The sequence below is a fragment of the Oryctolagus cuniculus genome, chromosome 4 (assembly GCF_051225735.1).
Source record: "Oryctolagus cuniculus isolate XC-2025 breed Fujian yellow rabbit chromosome 4, ASM5122573v1, whole genome shotgun sequence".
Classification (NCBI taxonomy): Eukaryota; Metazoa; Chordata; class Mammalia; order Lagomorpha; family Leporidae; genus Oryctolagus; species Oryctolagus cuniculus.
Genome location: NC_142870.1, coordinates 33589427 through 33612729, shown reverse-complemented (window position 1 = coordinate 33612729; position 23303 = coordinate 33589427). Strand labels below are relative to the sequence as shown.

General features: G+C 35.1%; 1 protein-coding gene across 18 annotated transcripts in view; it reads right to left on the bottom strand.

Annotated features, from left to right (window-relative positions):
- The window catches only part of ROBO2 (roundabout guidance receptor 2), a 1407887-nt gene extending 1385050 nt beyond the window's left edge, over positions 1-22837 (bottom strand). For 2 of the 18 annotated variants that reach the window (XM_089330662.1, XM_089330671.1), the window contains exon 1: positions 21832-22827. In XM_089330662.1, coding sequence (XP_089186788.1) covers positions 21832-21961 — 130 coding nt within the window. In that variant the 5' untranslated portion in view covers positions 21962-22827. Of the gene's footprint in view, positions 1-21831 lie in introns of all 18 variants that reach the window. The other 16 variants (XM_051859438.3, XM_089330668.1, XM_089330670.1 and 13 more) reach the window with 13 other exon arrangements.
- Positions 22838-23303: the final 466 nt, after the last annotated feature.

Genomic DNA, 23303 nt, shown 5'->3' with positions numbered 1-23303 from the left:
AGACTATTTGGACTAGGTTGATGAGAACACTCTAGGTCTCTGTAAATCAGAAACCCAGGTACAGCTTGAGCCTGTAATGGCTTCCAGAATACAGTCACATGCTAGCTCAAAGTTTTTCATGAGAGAAATAGAATTTATCATATTTAAGCCCTAGTTTAATTACTTTCCTAACCAATGATATAAATATAATCCTTGTTTATATGATATTCTCAGTATTGAAGAGAAAAATGCTTAAGTAAATTATAGTGTCCTCATATAATAGAGTATTATACAGTCATTACAAATTATGTATTTGATAATAAAACCTTCTTATAATATAAGGGACAATAGAAGATAAAAAAGTAATTTTATTAGGTAATTTCAAATGTAAAAATGCACAGAAAAACATATAGAATAAAATATACAAAGTATCCAAAGTATTTTTCCATATGCATATTTTAAATATCACAAATAAACCCCAATAAATAATGAAAAAGAATTCTTTCATAATTAGAAAAATTAATATTGTAAAGTCATAGAGTACCCTTCTCCAGGTAGATATTATCTTGGTTATGTCACTGATTTTTCTAATATCCCCCAAAGACTTCCAGGGCTAGTCTTCTATCCTTAGTGTCAGTGAGCTTTCTCCTTACTAGATTCGAACATTCAGTTTAGTTCAACAACCCTGCCATTTTGAGAAATACCTATACTAAGCCGTCTACTGGCCATTTTTCTTCATTAGTTAAAATTCTTCAATTGGTCTCCAGTGGGCTTAGGTTCATAAATTCTTGAAATGCTTGTGTGACTCTTGCTCCCAATTCCTTTCCTTTGCAAACATCCAGGATGCTTGTAGATCAGCAAGCAAATGACATTGCCCTGTCCTCTCAATGCTCCAACAGTTAGTGTTCTCTTCAATTCCAGATGTATTTCTCCCACTTGGGTGCTTCATTCAAATGTTTCCTCCCTTGTGAAATCTAAGCAGATTCCTCCAAGCAGACTCACAGCCATTGCTTTGTTTATACAATGATCAACTTCTATATTCTAAACCTTTCAAGGAGCTTGGTTTGCAATGAGAAATCAGCTTTTTCTCCCTTACAGATAAGGACTAATGTAACACAAACCAAAAGTGAACAAATAAAATAACTGAAGTAAAATGGGATAGGGATGATGGGGCCAGGCTTCCTTAGATTGGGTAGTTGGTGGGAATGCTGCCTTTTTTTTTTTAAGAAGTAACATTTGGCTTCAATAGGATAATCCTCCGCCTGCAGCACTGGCACACCGGGTTCTAGTCCCAGTCGGGGCGCCGGATTCTGTCCCGGTTGCCCCTCTTCCAGGCCAGCCATCTGCTATGGCCCAGGACTGCAGTGGAGTATGGCCCAAAAATCAAGCAGGTTTTACATTAAGCTATTCCCAACAACTGTAACAATATTTATTACATATTAGATACCCAGTGATGTTTATTGAATGCACCATATGTGACCATGCATTATTATTTTTTTTCTGAGGTTACTGAGAGCTAGATAAATATAGGACCTGAAGAAATGGTTTTTTGTCCACCTACCCTGTATGAGAATCATGACTTACACTTTAGGACATCTGCACAAAGGAAAGAACATTACAAATCATTGCATAACTGATATGTTCCAGGCAGAGCCATTTCGATTCTGTACACACTATCTCAATGATCACAAGCACTTTCTCTGGCAGGTGGCATGGTTCCCAGCTGACAAACTTGGAAACACTGTTTCTAAAGAAGTGATGTCACCTAGCCAAGGTCACAGGGCTGTTGTGTGGTGACACTGGGATTTTAAATGAGACTCTTCGAATTCTAAAGGCCAACTGCAACATGCCTGCGTTTTCCATTGTGTGGGATCTGGACCAGCAGCTTCAATGACATCACCTGCAAGTTTCTTACAAAAGCAAACTCTTGGGGGGCACCTTTAACCGACTGAACCAGATATTCTGAGGATGAGGTACAGTGCTCTGTTTGAACAAGCCTCTAAGTTACTCAAATGTACCACGGGAGCTGCAAAAACAATTATACAACAAAATCAACCACACAGTTCTCCACTCTGTTCGTAACTTTCCTTTCAATGGCATAACTTACGTTAGTATCCAGTATAAAGCTTTAGTGTGTTCATTAGGGACAAATCATTTGATATGCACTAAATGTATTTTAAGGGAAACTATTTTTATGTAAGCACAAGGAATTGGAAAGTACCAAACTGCTTCTTCTGGCTACAGGGTAAAGAGTGTTTTCTTCAACTTCTGTTTGAAGCTTAGATTAATGGAAATCACTTTTAGAAACATGTAAATAGCTTTCATCCATCACGATTGTACTGCCTATAAGAAAAAGACAACAATCAGAAATGTTATTTCTTGAATTCTGTGCAAGAGGTAAATAATCCCATAGGAACTAAAGAAAACATGATTGAATTGAATGTTGTACTTTGGAAATACAAGAGGACAATCCTATTGGAAATTTTTGATAATCCCACAACCCTTTGCCAAAAAACACCTTTGGTATCATTAACTCTTTTAGAGTAACTTACACTTATTCTTTAAAACGTGATCACTTAATATACTTAATATACAGATGTGGCATTTCCCTAAATTGGGGTCGTAAAGCACTTTGCTTTATATACACAACTTGTAGAGAACACAAAGCAAATCATTATCATCCACTATCATCGTGGACTCTTCCAGGCTGAGATTATGAATTCGCTTTCTTGTAACTTTTGACATGGGACAGAGGAGCTGTTTGTCTCAAAATTCCTTAATTCTTTAAACACAGAAATAACCTCCATTCTTTCCACTCACATTAGAAACTGATTTAAAATATAAAATCTATGCTTCTCATCTGTATTTTTGCATTACTAAAATAACCTCAAATACTTTCTTGTTCCAGGTAATAAATATAATGTAGAAGTTTACATAATCCAGATTTTATTCATATAAAGCAAGAGTGATGGATATTAGTGGTTCCCTAGATTTGGGATTTCAGAATGATTTTTTTTGTAGGCTGCAGAGATGGTTGGGCAATCATTGAACAATGACCATTGGCAGAGAATGTTAGGTCATGGTGTTAAACCAATCAATGTGGAATCCAGAGCCATAGAGCAAATAAGAGTCTGTTAGGGTGAACACCATTGAAAAAGAAAGCAAAATGGGATCAAGGTTAGGCTAAGAAGGAGCTTAGAAGCAAACAGAAGCTTGTGATTGAAAGCTGCGGAGTAAGCTCTACTGCAGAGAGCATATATATTTAAAATAAAATTTTTCCTACCTGCTGGAAACAAGTTGCCTTACATGGTTTTCACCAAAGAAAGTATTTTTAAATTACCACTTATTTGCATGATTTTTTTCTAAGACCAATACTACAAAAATATATGACTTTTTGCATTCAGAATCAGAGAGAGTTAAAGTACTACATTTTATTCTTATTCTTCCATATAACTTGCTTAATACTGACTGCTCCTGAATTCTTGTTGTATTACCACCCATGAGCTCTACACACTTATTCAAAAATCTATATCCATGTCTTAGTTATTCCATTTAAAGTAGTAGAAAAGCTTCAAAATGATAAATCCTGTTGAAGGCAGCTATAAACAACATTTGATTCATATGTACTGAAACTTGTTATAAGTAACGAATGATTTAGATAGAGCACATTTAGCACTGTCTAGCGATGAACATTTATTATGGGGATACCACAGCAGATGAGGCCGTGGTAGATAGTAAACCATCAATCAGATGGGACCCCACAACAAATTGTACCTCATCAACTGCTTTAATATGTCATGAAGCTTCCAAATAGACATCACTGAATCATTTGTTAAACTCAAGCTACTTTTTCACTGACAAAGCAAAAGACATTTGGTATTTTCATCTATAGGTAATATCAAAATGAATCGATGAGATCTAGTCATCCAAAATAGAATTCCTATGAGGATGGACTATTGAAATTCAGACCTTATTTCCTTTACACAATTTTTTCTGAATGATGATTTTTTATTGTTTACAAATGTTATAGGAATGAGGATTGTATTTAGATGTTGGAACTGTAATCAAATCATCATTACATAAAAAATCTTTCTATTTAAAAGGAATGGAAAGAGATGTTTTCATGATTTACATTTCTGCTAGGAAACCAAGCATTAAGATATGCTTAAATATACTGCAAGAAGAACAAAAATAAAAACAGTGTATTTGAATACCCAAGAACTCATACAGGCATGATGATTCCACCATCAAGAAATGTTTCCTTCAAAATACTTACTTCAAAAGCAAATCTTAATAAAGTCTAGTATTCTGCTACTAGAAGACTTTTTTTTTATTGTTTCTGCTACTGTGATTAGTCATTAGTTTATCCCTACAATTAATTGAGTTTACTTCTACCTGTCCTGCTAGGATGTATAATTCTGTTTTACTTCATGCTTTTCATAAACTGTAAGATATAGACATCTATTTTATTTGGTTTCTACTTCATAGCACCCCTCTCATGTCAATGTATAATTTTTATATAGAGAGACTTCAAAGAGTTTGGGGAAAATGAAATTAAAATGTAAGTTTATTTTGGCAGGCACAAAAAATTTTGAAACCCATCCATGGTTTTTCATAACACATATTTCCCATGCACTTTTCAAAGACTTTCCATTGGTGTTATACACTGTGTTTTAATCACCTTACAAACATGGCTTTAAAAACCCTTCATAGATATAATACAGACATTGGTGTGGGACTTCTGTTTTCACACCCTAGTATTATATATTTTGCAAATAGACACTGGATTCCTGAAAGACATCTTCTCTTGCTAGGTAGCCTGTTGAAAATTCTCCTGTGTAGTCACAAAGTAGGCTGGATTTCAAGATGCTTTCAGAAATGTATCACTACTACTGATAAAGAAAATCTAATAGGCTATGAAGAGGATTCTCAATGAGTGACTCCAGAGTAGGAACCACTCCTGCCCAAACTTGGAATAAATGTTTAACCTGAAAGTTTGGATTTTAAATTTGGATTCGAAGTTTCACTCGATTTTTAGGCAACAGTCTAAAAATCCATGCTGGTGTTCTGAGTGTGAAAAACTGCCAAAAGCCATCAGCCCTGATCACTACCTCTTCTTGTGGCAGACCATGCAAGTAATTAAGCAGATCAAGACAACTAATTTATGGCTCCTTATTTCCCAGCGAAATGGAGATTACCTGTTCACCATTTGCTGTAAAAGACCCCAAATTCCTCGCCCTGGGTTCCTTTGCCACAATACAGCATTTGTAGCTCTATGGGGTCTATCCTGGTATATTATGGGATTTGGGGACAGGGAAAATAAAGCTACTAAACTCATGCTTCTGCTGCTTGCTTTGCTGGGAGTGTGGATTTTGCTAACTGCCTTTCTGATCCATAAACTCTTGCTGTCTCCTTTGGGGACTATGGAATTCTGACAAACCGACCTTCTTTCTTCTTAGTCATCTCTTGGAGTCTTGTTATTCATTATGTCAATGAGTAACAAGAGATTGGAGATCTGTGACAAAAACTGACATTTATTAAAAATTAAATGATATACTTTATACTAGGAAAGCAACATAAATTTAGAGAAAAATTCTCAAAGGAAATGCCTGCAAAAGTTGTGGTAGTACACAATGTCATCAAATTATCCAGTTAACACAATGAATATTTCAAATTACTTCAGTACATATTCAGCAAGGTTCTGATTTATTTTTGTTTTATATACCTATAGAATCTGACAATTGGATGAAAACATAATTGCTCTTCATAGCGAAGATTCTACTGTGCTCACACTCCTAGAGACAATAAATAGCAATATCTTTAAGATATATAGTCAGATGATTTGTAATCGTTGGCATATTATTTTTATACTTACCTAAAAGCTGTGGTCTCTCAAAGCATTTAGTGAACTTTTTTTCCCTTTTCTTTCTCTCTCTCTTTTTTTAATCTTTGGAACACAAATTTCTTCACCTATAGCAACCCTTCCTTTTTCTCTGAATTGCTAGGTTATTTGCTTATTTCAACATGACTCTGCATAAGGTGAGTTTGTTTCCCATCATGCAGGTTAGTCAGTCACTACTTTTGGTTTTACATTCTTTTTAAGAAAAGTTTTGAGAAAATTTTCATACCCTATTCACCATTGTTTTTATTCTAAACTTCAATAGAACATGACATCAACCCATTTCATTTTGAAACCTGTGTATTATGTGAATATAGCTAAATGTGGATTTGTTTACTTTTTTTTTTTAAACTTTTATTTAATGAATATAAATTTCCAAAGTACAGCTTATGGATTACAATGGCTTCCCCCCCATAACATCCCTCCCACCCACAACCCTCCCCTTTCCCACTCCCTCTCCCCTTCCATTCACATCAAGATTCATTTTCAATTCTCTTTATATACAGAAGATCAGTTTAGCATACATTAAGCAAAGATTTCAACAGTTTGCTCCCACACAGAAACATAAAGTGAAAAATACTGTTTGAGTACTAGTTATAGCATTAAATCTCAATGTACAGCACACTAAGGACAGAGATCCTACATGAGGAGTAAGTGCACAGTGACTCCTATTGTTGACTTAACAAATTGACACTCTTGTTTATGGCATCAGTAATCACCCTAGGCTCTTGTCATGAGCTGCCAAGGCTATGGAAGCCCCCTGAGTTCACCGACTCTGATCATATTTAGACAAGGCCATGGTCAAAGTGGAAGTTCTCTCCTCCCTTCAGAGAAAGGTACCTCCTTCTTTGATGACCCGTTCTTTCCACTGGGATCTCACTCACAGAGATCTTTCATTTAGGTTATTTTTTTTTTCCCCAGAGTGTCTTGGCTTTCCATGCCTGAAAAATGTTTACTTTTTTTTAACACTCACATCATAGTGCATGCTTAAATTGGGAATTTTTTTTTACATGAAATGATGTTGATGCTATTTAAGTCATTCAGTATTAATCTAAAGTGTTTACATTTATGTAAGCTACATTTTACCATTTTATGCTCTGATGATCATATACTTCTAATATATGAAAAGATTATTATTGAATATTGGTTAATAGAATCAAGGAAGTTTTTTTAATGAGTTTCTACTTTTTATGATATTGAACTATGAAACTGCTAACCAAAATCCTAGCTTTTGATGCTCTGCTATGTCATTCTCAAATGTGAAAGCATGTTTGTGCAGTTAAATTGCAAAGACAAAAAAATGGTGCTTCAAATATTACATTGGAAGCAAATTCATAAAATACAAGCTATGCATAACTAATTATGTATAAATGTTCTATATATAATTCAAATATACTCAATCTAATACATTTACATTATTTATTTATTTGAGAGGTAGCGTTACAGACAGTGAGAGGGAGAGATAGAAAGGTCTTCCTTCCATTGGTTCTCTCCTCAGATGGCTGCAACAGCCAGAGTTGCACCCATCCAAAGCCAGGACCCAAGAGCTTCTTCCAGGTCTTCCACACGGATGCAGGGGCCCAAGTACCTGGGACTTCTTCCACTGCTTTCCCAGGGCACAGCAGAGAGCTCAATTAGAAAAACAGCAGCCGGGACTAGAACCAGTGCCCATATGGGATGCCAGCGCCACAGGCGGAGGATCAACTTACTGCACCACAGCACTGGCTCCTATAGTAAGTTTAAATAAAATAAAGATATATTAAATTGAAAACACAAGTGATAATTTTGACTGATATTAGAGGAGCACTAGGTGGGGGCTGTCGCTGTGCCTTGACAGGTGAAGCCTCCACCTGCGGTGCTGGCATTCCCATAAGGGCGCCGATTCGAGTCCTGGCTGCTCCATTTCCAATCCAGCTCTCTGCTATGGTTTGGGAAAACAGTATAAGATGGCCCAAGTGTTTGGGCCCCTGTGCCCATGTGGGAGACCCAGAAGCAGCTCCTCGCTCCTGGCTTCAGATAGGTCCAGCCTTTGCAGCAATTTGTGGAGTGAACCAGCAGATGGAAGATCTCTCGCTCTGTTTTTGCCTCTTTCTGTAACTTTGCCTTTCAAATAAATAAATAAATATTTAAAAAAAAACAGCACTAGTGAGCTGGGTGTGTTTCATTAATTGTGACAAATATACTAATGTGAGATTTTAATAGGAGAAATGGAGTGAGGGTTAAATGGAAGCATGTATTATTACCTCACAATTTTTGCTCTGTAAATTGAAAATTAATAACAAGAAACTTTAAAATCGCATGTCACTGTGCACTTACTCCCTATGTAGGATCTCTGTCCTTAATGTGTTGTACTATGTGAATTAACGGTATAACTATACTCAAACAGTACTTTATACTTTGTGTTTCTATGTTAGTGCAAACTGTTGAAATCTTTACTTAGTTTATACTAAATTGATCTTCTATATATAAAGATAATTGAAAATGAATCTTGATGTGAATGGGATGGGAGTAGGAGTGGGAGATGGGATGGTTGTGGGTGGGAGGGAGGTTATGGGGGAAAAAGCCACTATAATCCAAAATTTGTACTTTGGAAATTTATATTTATTAAATAAAAGTTAAAAAAAAGAAAAGATCACATGTATAAAAATAAATAAATAAATAAGACCAAGAACTGCAACACAATTTGGGTTAGCATATAGAATGATAACTTCTTTATGCAATGCTCATTGGCATTATGAATCAAGAATCTTAAAATGATCATATTCTTTGAGACACTAATTCAATATCTAGAAACTTTTTCAAGGGCACAATCAGACTTATGCTGAAAGACATCCCTAGTATTAGATGTTATCTAAAATTCATTAGAAGAAAAATTGCAGAATTTTCCATGTAAGTCTATATGTATGTATGTTCTGCATTGTATATGTGCACTGTACAACATAAGTATACGTTTTCTAGTATGTGTATGCATATGTGTCTGTGTGTGTGTGTCTGTCTATATCTATATCTATTTGGATATGATCACCAAGAAAAAAAAATACTGGCCAGGATTAATGTGGTCATTTTTACAGGGTGGTATTAAAGTGGTGATTCTTATGAGCAGGGACTATGGAATTATTTTGTTCTATTTGAAGCTTCCCCCTTTCCGATGTTTCTACATGAATTACACACTATTTTTTCAATTAAAAATAAATTGATCTGAACCTTTTACCATACTTCAGATCTAAATTCTGCTAACATGCTGGGACAATTACTAAAACTTGTAAGCAATTGCTGCTATTGGCCAAGACCAGAAATCTCCAAAAACTACAGAATAAAATTATAAAATGATTTAATTACTTTTTTCTCAGTTGCCTAATGCTCCTGAAATTATCTTTAAAGACATAGGACTCATTTCTCAAGTTAGAATATATTTTCTATAATATTGCTGGGCTCAGAATAATTGAATCTTGAATAATTCTTTGATCAATCATAATTTAAATGCACATAGATTTTGTTATGTTATTCAATCTTAAACCATTCATTTATGATAAAAAGATAATTACATCTCATTTGCAATGCCTTTCTAAACCTTTCTGATGTCAAAGTAGCTCACAGGAATAACTGACTATTAACAATATCAAAAAGAGGGCTTCAAAAATCATTAGTGTTTTCTTTATAATGATGTTTCTATATATCAAGTGGTATTCATAGAACAGGAGGGAAAAAATTATTCCATATTAAATTTTTGGTTTATGAACTGAATAAAAGGCAAACAAAGTACAGTATATATAATCCGAGACTATGAGAACTGACACTCTCATTATTTGGAAGGTAGTTTTTTAAATTACTTTGAAAATAAAACTAAAGGAAGTAGTTAGGAATAATATACCAATCAGATTTGCTTTTCTCATTTTATTCATGGTTTTCAGAACTTAATTATTTTCAAATCTAGAAATTCATCCTATAGTAAATTTAGTTTAATCTATAATCAATCCAATGACTGAATTTCTGCCAACTGACTCCTTTTGCTTTGATACCATAATAGCTGACATTCATAATGAAGTCCCTGAACAATTGTGACACTCAAAAATACAAAAAGAACGGTTGCAGTGTGGTGTTAAGAAAGTACTCCATTTAAGAATATTTTAAGTTATTCCATAAGCTTTCTGGTTGAATGATCGGCTTGTAATACTCCTATTAAGAGTAAATTTCGTTTGTCAGAAAATCACATTCCAGGATCTTAGCAGCTCAAAGAGAAATTGCATTTGGTATAGTTTTTAGGGAATTTTATTTTAAAATCTCAGTGTTTTTGAAGTAAAATGTCTCACTTAACCATTAGCAAATTTTATCTACTGAATTAAAGATCCTTGTTTTCATGTACTTCTTAAAAATGACCAGTTTCTCCCAAACCTCTGGGCGTGTTCTGAATCTACGCTCTGTGCAGCTTATTTATACTCTCTGCCTTGAATAATGAGCCCATGGCAAGCATGCTATGGATAATTTAAAGATGAAAGCAATTGTCAATTGGTTAAATGAGAGAGAAAATCCCTGTGTATTTTCCTATCCCATCAACTTTCCAAACATATCTATTTACAGAGACATTTAGAATATACCCTAAACCAGTAGTTGTAGATTTAAAAAAAAAAAAATGTATACAATGAATGTCATTGTCCACTTAATGTCTATGCAAACAACCAGGTTAACTGAATCCTGACTTGGGAAGAACAACTTCAATGCAGAGAGAGCGTAGGGTGTCCTGTCAGCAACATTTTACTCATGGTTGTGGTTTTCTCAGTAAGAGAAGTGACTTATTTTTTTTCTTTTTTAGTGTTTAACCCTTACACCTTAATGTCTTGGGCACTTTTTGGAGTATTCAAATTTCACCTGTCAAATTCTTCCTTAAATAGGGCTCTGAGATGGGGAGAACAGCTAAGACAGCAACATTGAACAGTTAGCATGGTGTGAGGTTAAATGGTACACCAAACTTGTCAACAGTGATAATGACAGATAATTTTATTGAAGCTATGCTTGGATCCTCAGTAGAACTTCTAGGGATTCTCAGTGTTTATGTATTATTCAGACTAATAGTGACTCTGACATAGAAAAAAGCTTCTCATCTCTTGAAAGTTTTATTGAGAGGACCTCAAAATGCACACAGTTAAGTGCTACTTGGTGTGTATTTAATGTAGAGTGAAAAGCTGTTTGGTGCCCATTTTAGATTCACTGGCAACAAGACAGACAAGGAAACATGTGCTAGAAATCATGAAGATACATATGAAAAATTAAAAGTTTAAAATTAATTTGAACTTATAATGTAATGCACCACGTGGAAATCCAAAAATCAATTTCCAAATGGAACAGCTTGAAACTTTTTCTTGCCATCTGGTTTTGGACCTGGCTCACTCAATTCCCATTTTGCCCTTGTGACTGCTCCAAGTTTATATATACTATATGGAAACGTAAAATCCCATGCCACCTAAGCTAATCACATTGGATTTCTTAAAATATAGTTATATAGTTGTTTTTGTTTTTTTCTGCACTACCAATATTCCCCAAATGCCCTCTTTATCAAACACATTTGTCTTCATTTTAAACCAGATGTGATATTTAGTATTTGACTTATTGAGGTAACAAATAGTGATTGAATTTTTTTGGCTGAAAACAGAAAATAATAATATGCATCTAACATGTTTTACATCTTTAATGAGCCCAAAATACAGACAGATGAATTCAAATGAAAGGAGGGAAAAAATCCAGATTTGACTATCTGAGTTATAAAGAAAGAAAAAAAAAAGTAGTGCTTAATATATAGACATAGATTAAATAAGATTATGCATGGAAAGCATTTAGCACAATGCTGGCACATGCTAAGTACTAAATACATGTTAGCAATTAACCTTCAGTGTGTTTCTCTCTCTCTCTCTCTCTCTCTCTCTCTCTCTCTGTATATGTGTGTGTAAAAATAAATAAGTAAAAACTCTGAGAATATTGTTTCTTCTAAAGAAAACATTCATTATAAGTCCAGTGCTACTTATTTACCTACCATGTACTATCTCATTTTGTTCTATACAATGATACAATGAGAATTCTGAGAATCACAGAAGTCAAATAACTGGCCTCAGAGTGTAGAGCTAATAAATAGCAGAGATGTGAGTAGAAAATGAGGATCTTTGCTATTTCTTGAGAATACTCTCAAATAATTGTAACTAATGTGAGCTAAAACAGCATAAATTTATTTTAATTGCCTTCAAATGAATATGTATAATTAGTATTTGAATTATTGATGTAATGAATAATGATTCTATTTTATTTATCAAAAAATATTGAAAACAAGATTTTCGTAATCAAAATTACGAGAATTTAAGCTATTGAGAAGATATATAGAAAAACATCTTCTCAATACACCTAGCAATCATTTAGCTATTAATAGGCCATACAGATATGATTGAAAGAAAATTAAACTTAGAAGTAAAACCAACTTCCAGTAGCTTATTTCTTTTAAAATTATTTTAAGTTAAAATTTTTTGTTTTAGTAAACCATGCTATCACTTCCAAATTATTTCACTGGTATACTCATCCACTTGCCTAAGATTCTTCAAACAGATGACTAAAATCATACTTTTATATATACATAAGACATTTAAAATTATAACAGTAAACCTTAAAGATCATCCAATAACTTAATTATGATATGGAAGACTCTTTTTAGAACACATATCTTTGAGGCTTCAAGCTATGTCTTCTAGTCTCTATGAAACTTTTGTATAAAAATGGATTTTAAAGCTGATAATTTATGGAACTGATAGATGAAGAAAACCAAAAGATATATACATACTCATATAGTGAAATGCAGCAGCTGTGGTGAGAGACCATTTATGTATGGGGTATATTTATACATTTGTATTTATGTACAAATTTTATTAACTTTATAGTACATATCTAGAATACTATCTATATATGCACCCCTGATTTTTATAGTTGCAGTTCTTAAGTAACTGTTTTCAACTGTCAAATAAACCACTTAAGAATGTGATTTGCATAATACACTTTCTCTAAGGCAAGTTGATAAATGTCGGTGAAAATCCTCAGTAACAATGACATCATAGACTAAACTGTTCACATTGGGAGAAGAGGACTAACATCACAACCTAACTTTTTCTTTTAGCAAATGAATCTAGGTCACTGCTTTTGGTTTAAATGTATCAAGAAATAAACCTTGCAAATGTAATGAGCCAGAAATACTACAGTGAACCTGATAGGAAAGTCGGTCACTCAAGTAACCAGCCCCAAGTGTTGGTCCCAAAATATTTCGGTCACCATATGACTTGTCTTACCAATGCCTATGGTAGCCTCTTCACTACTATCGATTCTGGTTTTCTCTGATTCTCAAAGCTATACTTCACCAAGTTATTTTCCACTAATTCTCAGCATCCTGCCCATAGGAATCATGGTAGGTTAATTGACTGTTCCCCAAATGTAGCACATTTTTTTTTGCTTGATTTGGATGCATTGCTCAAAAACATACTGCCTTATAACTTTAAGTTGTCATTCTCACATTACAAATGGGGATGATAAGATAACAGCACCTTTCAGGTATGGCCAATGCCAACATTAAATCAGAGAATACAGGGGAATTAAATAACATCCCATATAAAGGAAAAAATACCTAATGTGGCTACATGTAAATTTAGCAAATAACTCCATCCTTCTCTACCTCCCTGTCCTCATTCGTAGTTACCCTTTGTTACCTTAAGCATAAGTCACGTATTATACAAGAAAATTTTTCCAAGAGTACCCTTATGCTTACCTTTGGTCACTTAAATTACAAATTTCTCTTATGAGCATTCCCTAAATACTTTTGGTGAGAGAACATGTATCTCTCAGATTTCCTACTGTATTGTATAAGCTTGATATGGTAGATAGAATTGAAATCATTTACTAACAGTACAGATTATATTGTTCCATTATGAATGTACACTTTACCTTCATTAGATCTTTGGGATCTGGAATAGAATTATAGAACTAGTAAAGATCTCCATACCACAATATATTAAGTCTAACTTATTATACTTGGCAATCAAACCTCAATTCCAAATCCCTGTCTGTGTCTCTACAGTGGCCCAGGAAGTCCCTAAATAGGTGTAGGGCGTTCTGTTACATAAATGAAAATGTTCATGAGCTAGCCAGCAGCAATTCTCAGGCCTCTGTGGATTCTGGGAGGCACTTTAGTTATGTTTCTGACTGCCCTAAAATAAATTCTTTATTAGCTGCCAGCTATTACATTAGAGATTTCATGATGTGCCCCTGTCTCCAGAACATAATCTTGGACTTTGCCCAGCTTCGTAACGACTTTCATGACAGAGCTTTTGACACTGATATGAAAGGGATTCTACCGAGCATATGTAGGGTCCATCCTAATAGCCTCCGTGGTGAACTCTTCATAAAGTGACAGAAGAAATGAATTTCTATACCTTACCCTGGCAATATATCAAGAGCAGCAAATTGACACTCCTGGACACATTTAGATCTTTTTATATTCATCAATAACACAGGAAAATATTTGCTATATGAGAATATGAGTTTATTGGAATTCAAAATGTAGTCACTCAAACCAATATTATTGCTAACCACAAAGTTTGTATTGCTCTGTCTGCAATAGTGAATTGGATAATATCTCACTTCCACAAAAGCATTTCATTTCCCAATGTAATCTGAAGCATATATGGTAGGTTTAATTGGATGTGTAGCAGATTTTTGACTATATTTCAAGCTGCATGTTTTAGGTATAAACCACATCCTTTGAAAAAAAATGGCTCAGAATAATTCTCCCCCTATTATTAGGTACAGCTGCTTTCTCCCATTTATCCTATCATATAGACTACTTACCGACCATGGCCCCACAGCCCTCCACGCACCAAACTTTTCAAAGACATTATTGGGAATTTATGTTTTAAGGTGAATACAGTTATCCAGAGTTAAAATACTTTGAGATACTACAAAATGGGAATAGGTATCATTTCTGTATTGTGAAAGCCAATGTTCTCATTATCCATCTTTTTATTTTCCACCATGCTTTTGTTTGCTGCTGTACTTTTTAAGTATTGCAGCTTGAAAAGATGAGCTCTGGGTTTCCACAATGGGAGGGGAAACCAAGAAAATTTTAAATATAGTGCATTCTCCAGCTTCCCATCTTTACACCACAATAAAGCATCCATACTCACAAAAAAATGAGGAATGAAAAACAAATTGCAAAGCATGAAAATCAGTATGAAGCTTGCACGAGATACTAAATGATTCGTAGAACAAATTGAATGCTCGTGCTTACCTAGTTTTATTCTAAATTGAACCTTTAATATGATATCAAGAAGACATCAGACTAAAAATAGTAGAACAACATGGGGATATTTGTATTGTTTTTCTACTGAAATTTTAAGTTTAGTTTTGTTTTTAACATAATAATTTATCCTACTTGGATACGTTAATTAATGAGAAGAAAATCTCCACAAAAGCAAAAAAAAAAAAAAAAAAAAAACTTAAAAATCGTTAATTCTAAGTTCCTAGAGGGTAGAAACCCAGATACATCATCTTTCAGTGTCTGATTGAGCAGGTGAGCAGGCCTTAAATAGCTTCCAAAAACATGAAATTGGTAAAGAATTCTCACTGGGGAAGTTGCATATTGCTTTTAAGGTATCAGTTGAGGACTCTGGGTTTTTGGTTTGTACATTGCTGTCTGGAACTGCGATTGTTAACAATTCTAGAGACCAGCAAAGACTTTCCTTGAGGCCACAGGTGCTGAGGAGTGCTCTGGTCTCTGGAAGTGTAATGGTCTTTAGATGTCCTGTGCTTATTTTCTTTCCTCTCCAGAAATACCGTCTTGTGTTTGGATGACCTTGATTTCCTAATCAAACTAATATGCTTAACAGTAAAAAGATTCTAGGTCTTCATGAGCAAAGTCACTATTGGATTCATATACTCTTCATTTGACTCAAGCAAAACAGACCCTATGGTAAGTTATCATCACTTTTCGAATTCCTGTTTTGAAATTTTAACTTTTCAAGTATCAAAGTCTGTGAAAGTAAGTATACTTTATGGTTTTTTTTTCTCATTTTTAAACACTAAGATAACTTCGAAGGTTGAAGGTATGAGTTAGAAAACTAAGAAAAAGAAGTTGCTTTCAGACCTGGGTTTAATGTTAGCCATAATCCACCCCGAGGCAAAATTTTATGACTAAGTTGTAAACCCCTTGAAAATGCAGCTTCTAATGGAAGTGCTGACACAATCTTAACTATGGCTGTGTGAACCCCACCACTTATATATCAAAGGCCTTTCATTACTGTCAACTCATTCCACTTTTTAAAATTAAATAACCTCTTCAAATATTGCTAGTTCCCCTTTGGTTCTGAAAAAAAATTTTTTTGTTTGGTTTGGTTTTCCTGTAGATTTTGTCTAAAAACTTCTTACCCTGACTGGGAGGGAGTAGGGACTAGCATACTCTCCTGCACACATAGCTGATAAGGGTGGTATGTATTTATGCCTTTCAAATCATACTTTTTACAGGCATAATCTGACTTTAGGAAGAATACACAGACCTTGAAACCATTTTTGTAAAAATTGGCCAGCAATCTGCTTTCTAGGCACTAAACCATTTTTTACAAAAACTACTTACTCTATGTAAAGACCTTCTTCTCACATATTTTTCTAATATAAATAATTCTGTACTTCAAAATGTCTTCCAGTTTTCCTCCATCATCCAATAAAAATGCATTTTAGGTAAACATAACATGAAATCTCAGGGTATTTTAATCACATGGCAATAAACATACATTAATAACAAATAAATAATTTCTAAAAATGCAGAGATTCAGGGTTAAAAACTGAATTTGAATAAAAAACAAATTGGCTATTCATAAGAATATAATTTCTATGATTAAGATGTCTATTATTCTCAAAAGCCAAATTTTTTCCTTATCGAAATCTTACAAGCACAGAATTGTGCTGAATTTATCACACACTATTTTTTCAAATGATACTAAACAATGAGCAAATTTTACAACAGATATTAGTACAGTAGGTAAGTTGGATTAATATATGTAGAAAATTAATAATCTTTTGAACATGTAGAAAGTACATCTTCATTCAGACTTTGCTATGGAATTTACTCCTCAGTTGTAGGAAAAATAGGTTTATTAAATTTACTTATTGCATACAGATGGAGATTAAATTATTTAAACGAATGAAAAACAGAAGTGATGATTATACACAGTACAAAGAACAGTCCACATTTTGCATGAATATTCATATAGTTCAGTTCCCAGATTCAGAATCACACATTATAAATTACTTTAGAGCAACAATGTTGCTTTCTTTTTTCCTTACTGCACTACTTCCTACAAAAGTCTTATAGATTTCCCCAATTTCATAATTACTAGAAATATGTTCATTTTTCTATAAGGAAAACTGAAATTTAAATATTTAAGTAAAAGTGATAAAAATAATTTCCTACCATTGGGAAGGTAGGATAGAACATAGAGACTTAAAATAAGAAATGTGTAATTAACACCTAAATTCATAGAATATGCCGATATTGGTCCATTTTTTTCAGATGCATGTTGCTCATTCATCTAATATTTATAGAGCATTTATTGGGGCAAGACTGTATGGTAAGAAAGATTAATGAAAGAAAACATTTCTCTTCAAATAACTTACAAAGTGGTAAACAAGATATAGACACACATAACAATTAAGTACTATAAACATTGATAAGTCCATTCTGATCTAAATAAAATGCCTTAGTCCTTTTAAAGATGGAATATTGTTTTCACCAGGTAATTGAGGAACATTTCACCTACAGCTTAGGACTAGTGTAGTGGTAAAAGTGTATTTCAGAAAAATGTTGAAGACAAAATGAACCAATAGCATCCTTTTTAAAGAAGAAGCCTTAAACAGAAAGTCTTACTTCCGTGTTTGTGGAAGAGTAGTAAATCATCAAAAAATTCATTTTTTAAATCAAATATTAATTTCTTATACAATAAGGAGCAATGTGAGATGTTGGGTTATATGTAGTAGTTTCCAAAACAAGTAAAATTTTCTCTACTTTATATAAGTAGAGAGAACTTAAGTGGAGATACAATAATGATGAGCTCATAAGTAGTAGACATCATCAACTGGTTAAAAATATCTTTTTACTTTTAAGATTAAAAACAAAACCCAAATTTCCAAATAATTGTGAAAATATCAGATGGGACAACCTAGCAACTAGATAAATCTAAAGTGGTACTTTGTGAATAAACTCATGTCATTGTTTCAGTGCTCATGCAGAGCTGTAGCATGTACCTTCAATGCATTCGCATCTTTCAGGGGAGAGGGGTCAGGGAGCATAATTGCCGGAGAGGCTTGCTTTGTTTTATGAAGATAGACATGGAAAACTGGCTGTTATCATTTATAGAATGAAGCGAATATGAGCGTTGTATGAAAGAGCTTTCTGAATGGTTGAAAGTTTTGATAACTTCATCCTTTGTTACTGTAGCTTAGCTCTTATGTCGTAATTGCCATGGTTGAGTGATCACCCTAGAGTCTTCCAGAAGTCTGGCAGGAGTCAAGTTTCAGAGCCAGATTGGTTGGAGCATTAATGACAGTCAAGTGTGGTCCCTCCTTTAGTTTGGTCAGTGGCTGCTGCGATTGGTCAATATTCCTTTTAGACTAGGAACAAATATTGTGACAACCAACTTTGGAACTGGTCTTGACATTTCCATCTTTCAGACCTATTTTTCTCTTTATATTTACTTACTTCCCAGTAGCACATTTATTGCTAACTATTAAAACTTGGTTAAATTTTGATATCAATAGCATAAATATATATGAAGTACATAACATATAAACATTCTATATTAAATATAACCCCTCTGCTCCCTATGTGGAGTTATCTGTAATATAAACCTTCCAGTAGAGTTATGTTCATTGGAATGCAGCTGGTCACATGTTTTAGAACTTCATCCCAGTGAGAGTAATTGAATGTAAAAGAATCAGGTTCTTTAATCCTAATGAGGATGATGTAGTTAGGATTTCTGGTTAGTTTATCATGAACACAAACTCTTGTGATCACTTACGTTATGCTCTGAACTAATCAGATGAGACACCCGCCTTTCCGTAAGGAGTTCACATATTGTGATTAAATAGAAAAGCACGAGCCTGAGGGAAAACTTGCTGGCCTACTAACCTATATTTAAAAGTTAGGCTCATTGATGGGCTTCAAAATCCCTCGGTAATCAACAACAATCAGTGTTTTTTTTTTTTTTTTTTTTTTTTTCCAAAAGTGCTAATGATTCCATTGATAGACACTTGATTCATGCTGCCTGGCCACATGCTGTTAGTGCCACTCCTCAAGGGCAGTAGCCATGATCTGCTCTGTGATGTTATGGCTTCCTGCCCTGCCCTGCCCTGCCCTGCCCTGCCCTGCCCCAGATAACCACTTCTCTCAGAATGGTGGTTCCCCTTAACACAACAAACATGGAAATTGTCATTGTGGGCAGGTTGCCATATGGAGGTTGACAGCTGCTCAATCAGATTAAGACAAACACACATAAGCAATGTGAGTGCAACAAAAACTGAACTAAACTGAAAAACCTCTGTTAGGCTACTGTTATTTTTTCCCAGGGATTTTTTTTTTTTTTTTTAAATAATGGTAGAGCATCACGTTTAAAGATTGGCCTGCATACAGATAAGCTTGAATTACTATAGATATGATACAAAGGAAAGAGAAGTAAAGTAACTTCTAAACTGTGTTTTGAACCTTGATTCTCTTTGCCTCTGGGCATTGTGTTTAAGAAGAAACATTTTCTCTCATCTGCCCCCATACCTACCATACCTGTGCTTGGGATCTCCAACATAACAAAGAAAGACCACTACTTTCTGAAAAGGAAAACAATGTTGAAAAACTTGTAAAAATATGTTCTAAAAGCCTGCACACTATGCTGGGAGAAAAGGTATAGCATTTTATAACACATTAAATGATAACACACCACCATCAATAGCCAAGCTCATGAATAAATAAATATTTACAACATGTACATATGCATATCAAGGCAAAGCTATATCACAGCAACACAGGCTCTGTGGAAAATATTTTTGCAATGCATATACAGTGACAAACAGGCATTAAAAAGGAAATAATTTTCAAGTATAGTCAACACATTGAAAGTTTCTCAGTCGCTCAACTGACCTTTCCAAAGTACACAAGACTCTGTTAACAATAAATGAAATATGTCGCTATGATTGCCTGTTTCTGCACTTGACTCAGATCATCATCATACAGCAGAGCTAGCAAATTTCTAGCTGAGCTAGTTAGAGTACATTGGGAAAAGTAGTCATATGTTCAAAGATGAAACATTTCAGACCTGATTTACAAATGAAATCCAACGCATCTGTATTGAAAGCTGTGTGGAATGAATAAATGCCTAGTAACATGCACATTTTGAAGTCTCTCGACAAGGCTAACAACTTCTCTAAAATTTTATAGACATCTAACTATCTCACTGGCTATATGGAGCCCCAAAGTTTCCTACTAAAGTTTAACACAGTAAATTGAACTTTGACACGGTATAGGCGCTCACGGTCTTTGAAAAATGTATGTAAGAAATACAAGTTAACACTCTTGACATCCTCTAGAGTCAATAACACCATACATCTCAAGATCCCAAGTCACCCAAATTTGTCACACAGGCTAACATAAATAACAGCTTGCAGTTTGCACGAAAAATCCACTGATACCAGTAGGCAATAGAGGAATGTGGTGACATAACTGACAAGGCCAAAGAGTATTTGCAGTACCTTTCCTCTGGGTGGACCTGCACCAGCCATCTAAGCTAGGCGCCTGTTAGAATCTAGCCCTCTAAGGTGCAGGAGATATATGCGTAATGAAAGTCTTTAATGCAACAATAGGAGCAACAGAAAGATCAAACTGAAAGGACTTGAGTATTTAGGAAATCCTGCTGAGACTCTGTGATCAATTATTAAAATTTCTTGTTAATGTTCAGGCTTCTCTTTAACCTCAGCTCAGAACTGACACAGCAAAGCAACTGTGGGGGGAGACCCAGAAAATATTTCTAGAGCTAAACTCAAAACCGTAGGTAAAAAGAATGCTTGTGGAAAACACAATCCTTAGATAGCTCCTACCAAGCTTCTTCCTAAAACATACAAATGCTTCCACAAAGTCTCTCATGGGATATTTGTGCAGCATCATTTTAGCTTACAGCATGCACATGACACATACCTTGATAACTTGTGTTTAGCGTAAACAAATGGCATTCAGACAAGCAGAACCAACTGAATTTTGCCAAGAGAAATGTTCACAGCCTCAAAAAGTCTCTACCATCTCATAATAATTTTTCGACAGCAGAAGAAAATGGATGGCAATACTCCCAAGTACCGAAAGGCTTTTTCTCCTTCAGCAGAATTTTTTTTCAATAAAGTTAACACAATTTATCTTTATTAACACATCAACTCTGATCGAGTCAGCCAGAAAATTAGTGTTGGTGGCACTGCATTTCATAACATGCCCCTTCTCAGACAACCCTCTGATCATTTCACAAAATCTACCAACAATTCAGGGAGCTAGCATATTCAGAACCCATTGCCTTTTTTTTTTTTTTAACAAGAATGCAGCTTCCTAGAGATAAAACATATATCCTAGCACAAGGCAGCATGCATCTGGCCCTCTAGCCTCCCTGCTGGAAACAATCATTGTAACGCTTTGAAAGCTCAGTGAAAAAAAAAAAAAAAGAAAAAAACTTGCAAAAATATATTTGTATCAAGAGGAGAGAAAAAACTCTTTCCTAGCCACTTACAACACAGACTCCCTTTTCTGAAATAAAAACCTGATTCCAAACAGATGCAGCTCCTCTTCCCTTGGAGTTGCCCTTAGCCAGCCTGGTGAACTCCGCTCAGATCTTTAACACAGAACTTTGAGCACTTACCCCCCTTCCAAGGTTTGCCTTTCCAGGGGGTCCTGGTCAGCTTGCTGAGAGTTGGTCCAGAGAGGAAGAGCAACAAAACGCAGAGAAGTTCAAGCGTAGTAATTCTCCCCACTTTCTCGGATGATAACATTTCCACAAGTTAATGTCACAAAAATTTCTCACATCCTCTTCCCTCCCGGTTATGAAAATAGCAGGAATCATTGAACAACCTGAGGTAGGTGTTGCTTTGCCATCTTTAACAGCTGAAGTAGCAGCTCCCTGATGTAGCCCTGAGCCAAGCTACATTTCTCTCCGATCCAGCTCCTTCTCAGAACGCAGTCGGCACTGCTTCCCCTCCAAGAGCTCACAGATAATTCTGTTCTCCACTTTGCTTTCAGTGGGAATATATTCCGCGGCGTTCTGGGTGAGCTTGATTGAAAATGATAAAAACAGGAAGGTCTGTGTCCAGCCGAAAAGAGAAGAGATGTCAGAATTGTGTGAAAGAGATGAGAAGCAGTTCTACTGACAGCTTTCAGCCTGCCTGTGTGATCCTAATAGCCGTGCAACCAACCAAATTGCTCTTTTAAGAGTAATAAGGCTTCGCTGAAAGCCGGTATCACAGCCACTTGGGTGGGTAGTGCTGGGCTTGCAAACCACCAGGCACCGCCGCGGATAACGACTGCTTTAGTCCAGCTTCAGAATATTAAGGGCTGGGCAAAATATAGTATGCACCGAGGGTAGTTAATCTATTGTGTGCATAGAGGACTCCAGCTCTGTAGTGCAAAAAGACTCGGAACTTAAAATGAATTTTCTTTTTTCCTTTACTTCACTCATGATGTTGAAATGGCACTGCGTCTGCACTAATTATTCATACATGGCTCTGAAATATTTATCCGGTGAATAACCGTAAGTGTAGCTTTCTTTCCTCCCCAGCAGTCAGACAGGAAAGGCAAGTCCTTCACAGATGAAGTTCTCTTCGGGACTAACGTCAGTTTAATTGGGCGTCCCTGTTGTTGCCCCTAATGAAGCCACCATGGGCGGCACAAAGCAAACTTTTGGAAATGTCCATGCAGACTCTGTGGTGGCTGTGCTAATCGCACATGCAGGGAAGCACATTTTTTTGTTGTTTGTGCACATCACCATGGAAATGCAAAATGCTCCTAAGTCTCTAAGTCTTTGGCAGCTGTGAAAAAGCACTGGTCACCAGGTGCGGTTGTGATGAACAATTAAACACGTGACCCTGGATGAAGAAAAGGTGGCCCAGGACAGGGCAGATAAAAGTAATGTGGTCTCTCCCACCTGAAGTGAATTAGTGTGCTGAAAACATTCTGGTCAACATTTTAAACCTGTCTGCATCTTAGTATTTTCCATATGGTCACTTATTCTCTTAATCAATGAACCACAATGCATGAATTATGCATTAATGTATTTTAAAATAATCAATTTCCCTATCCTCATAACCACCAATTTTATTATATTGTCACTTTCAAAAT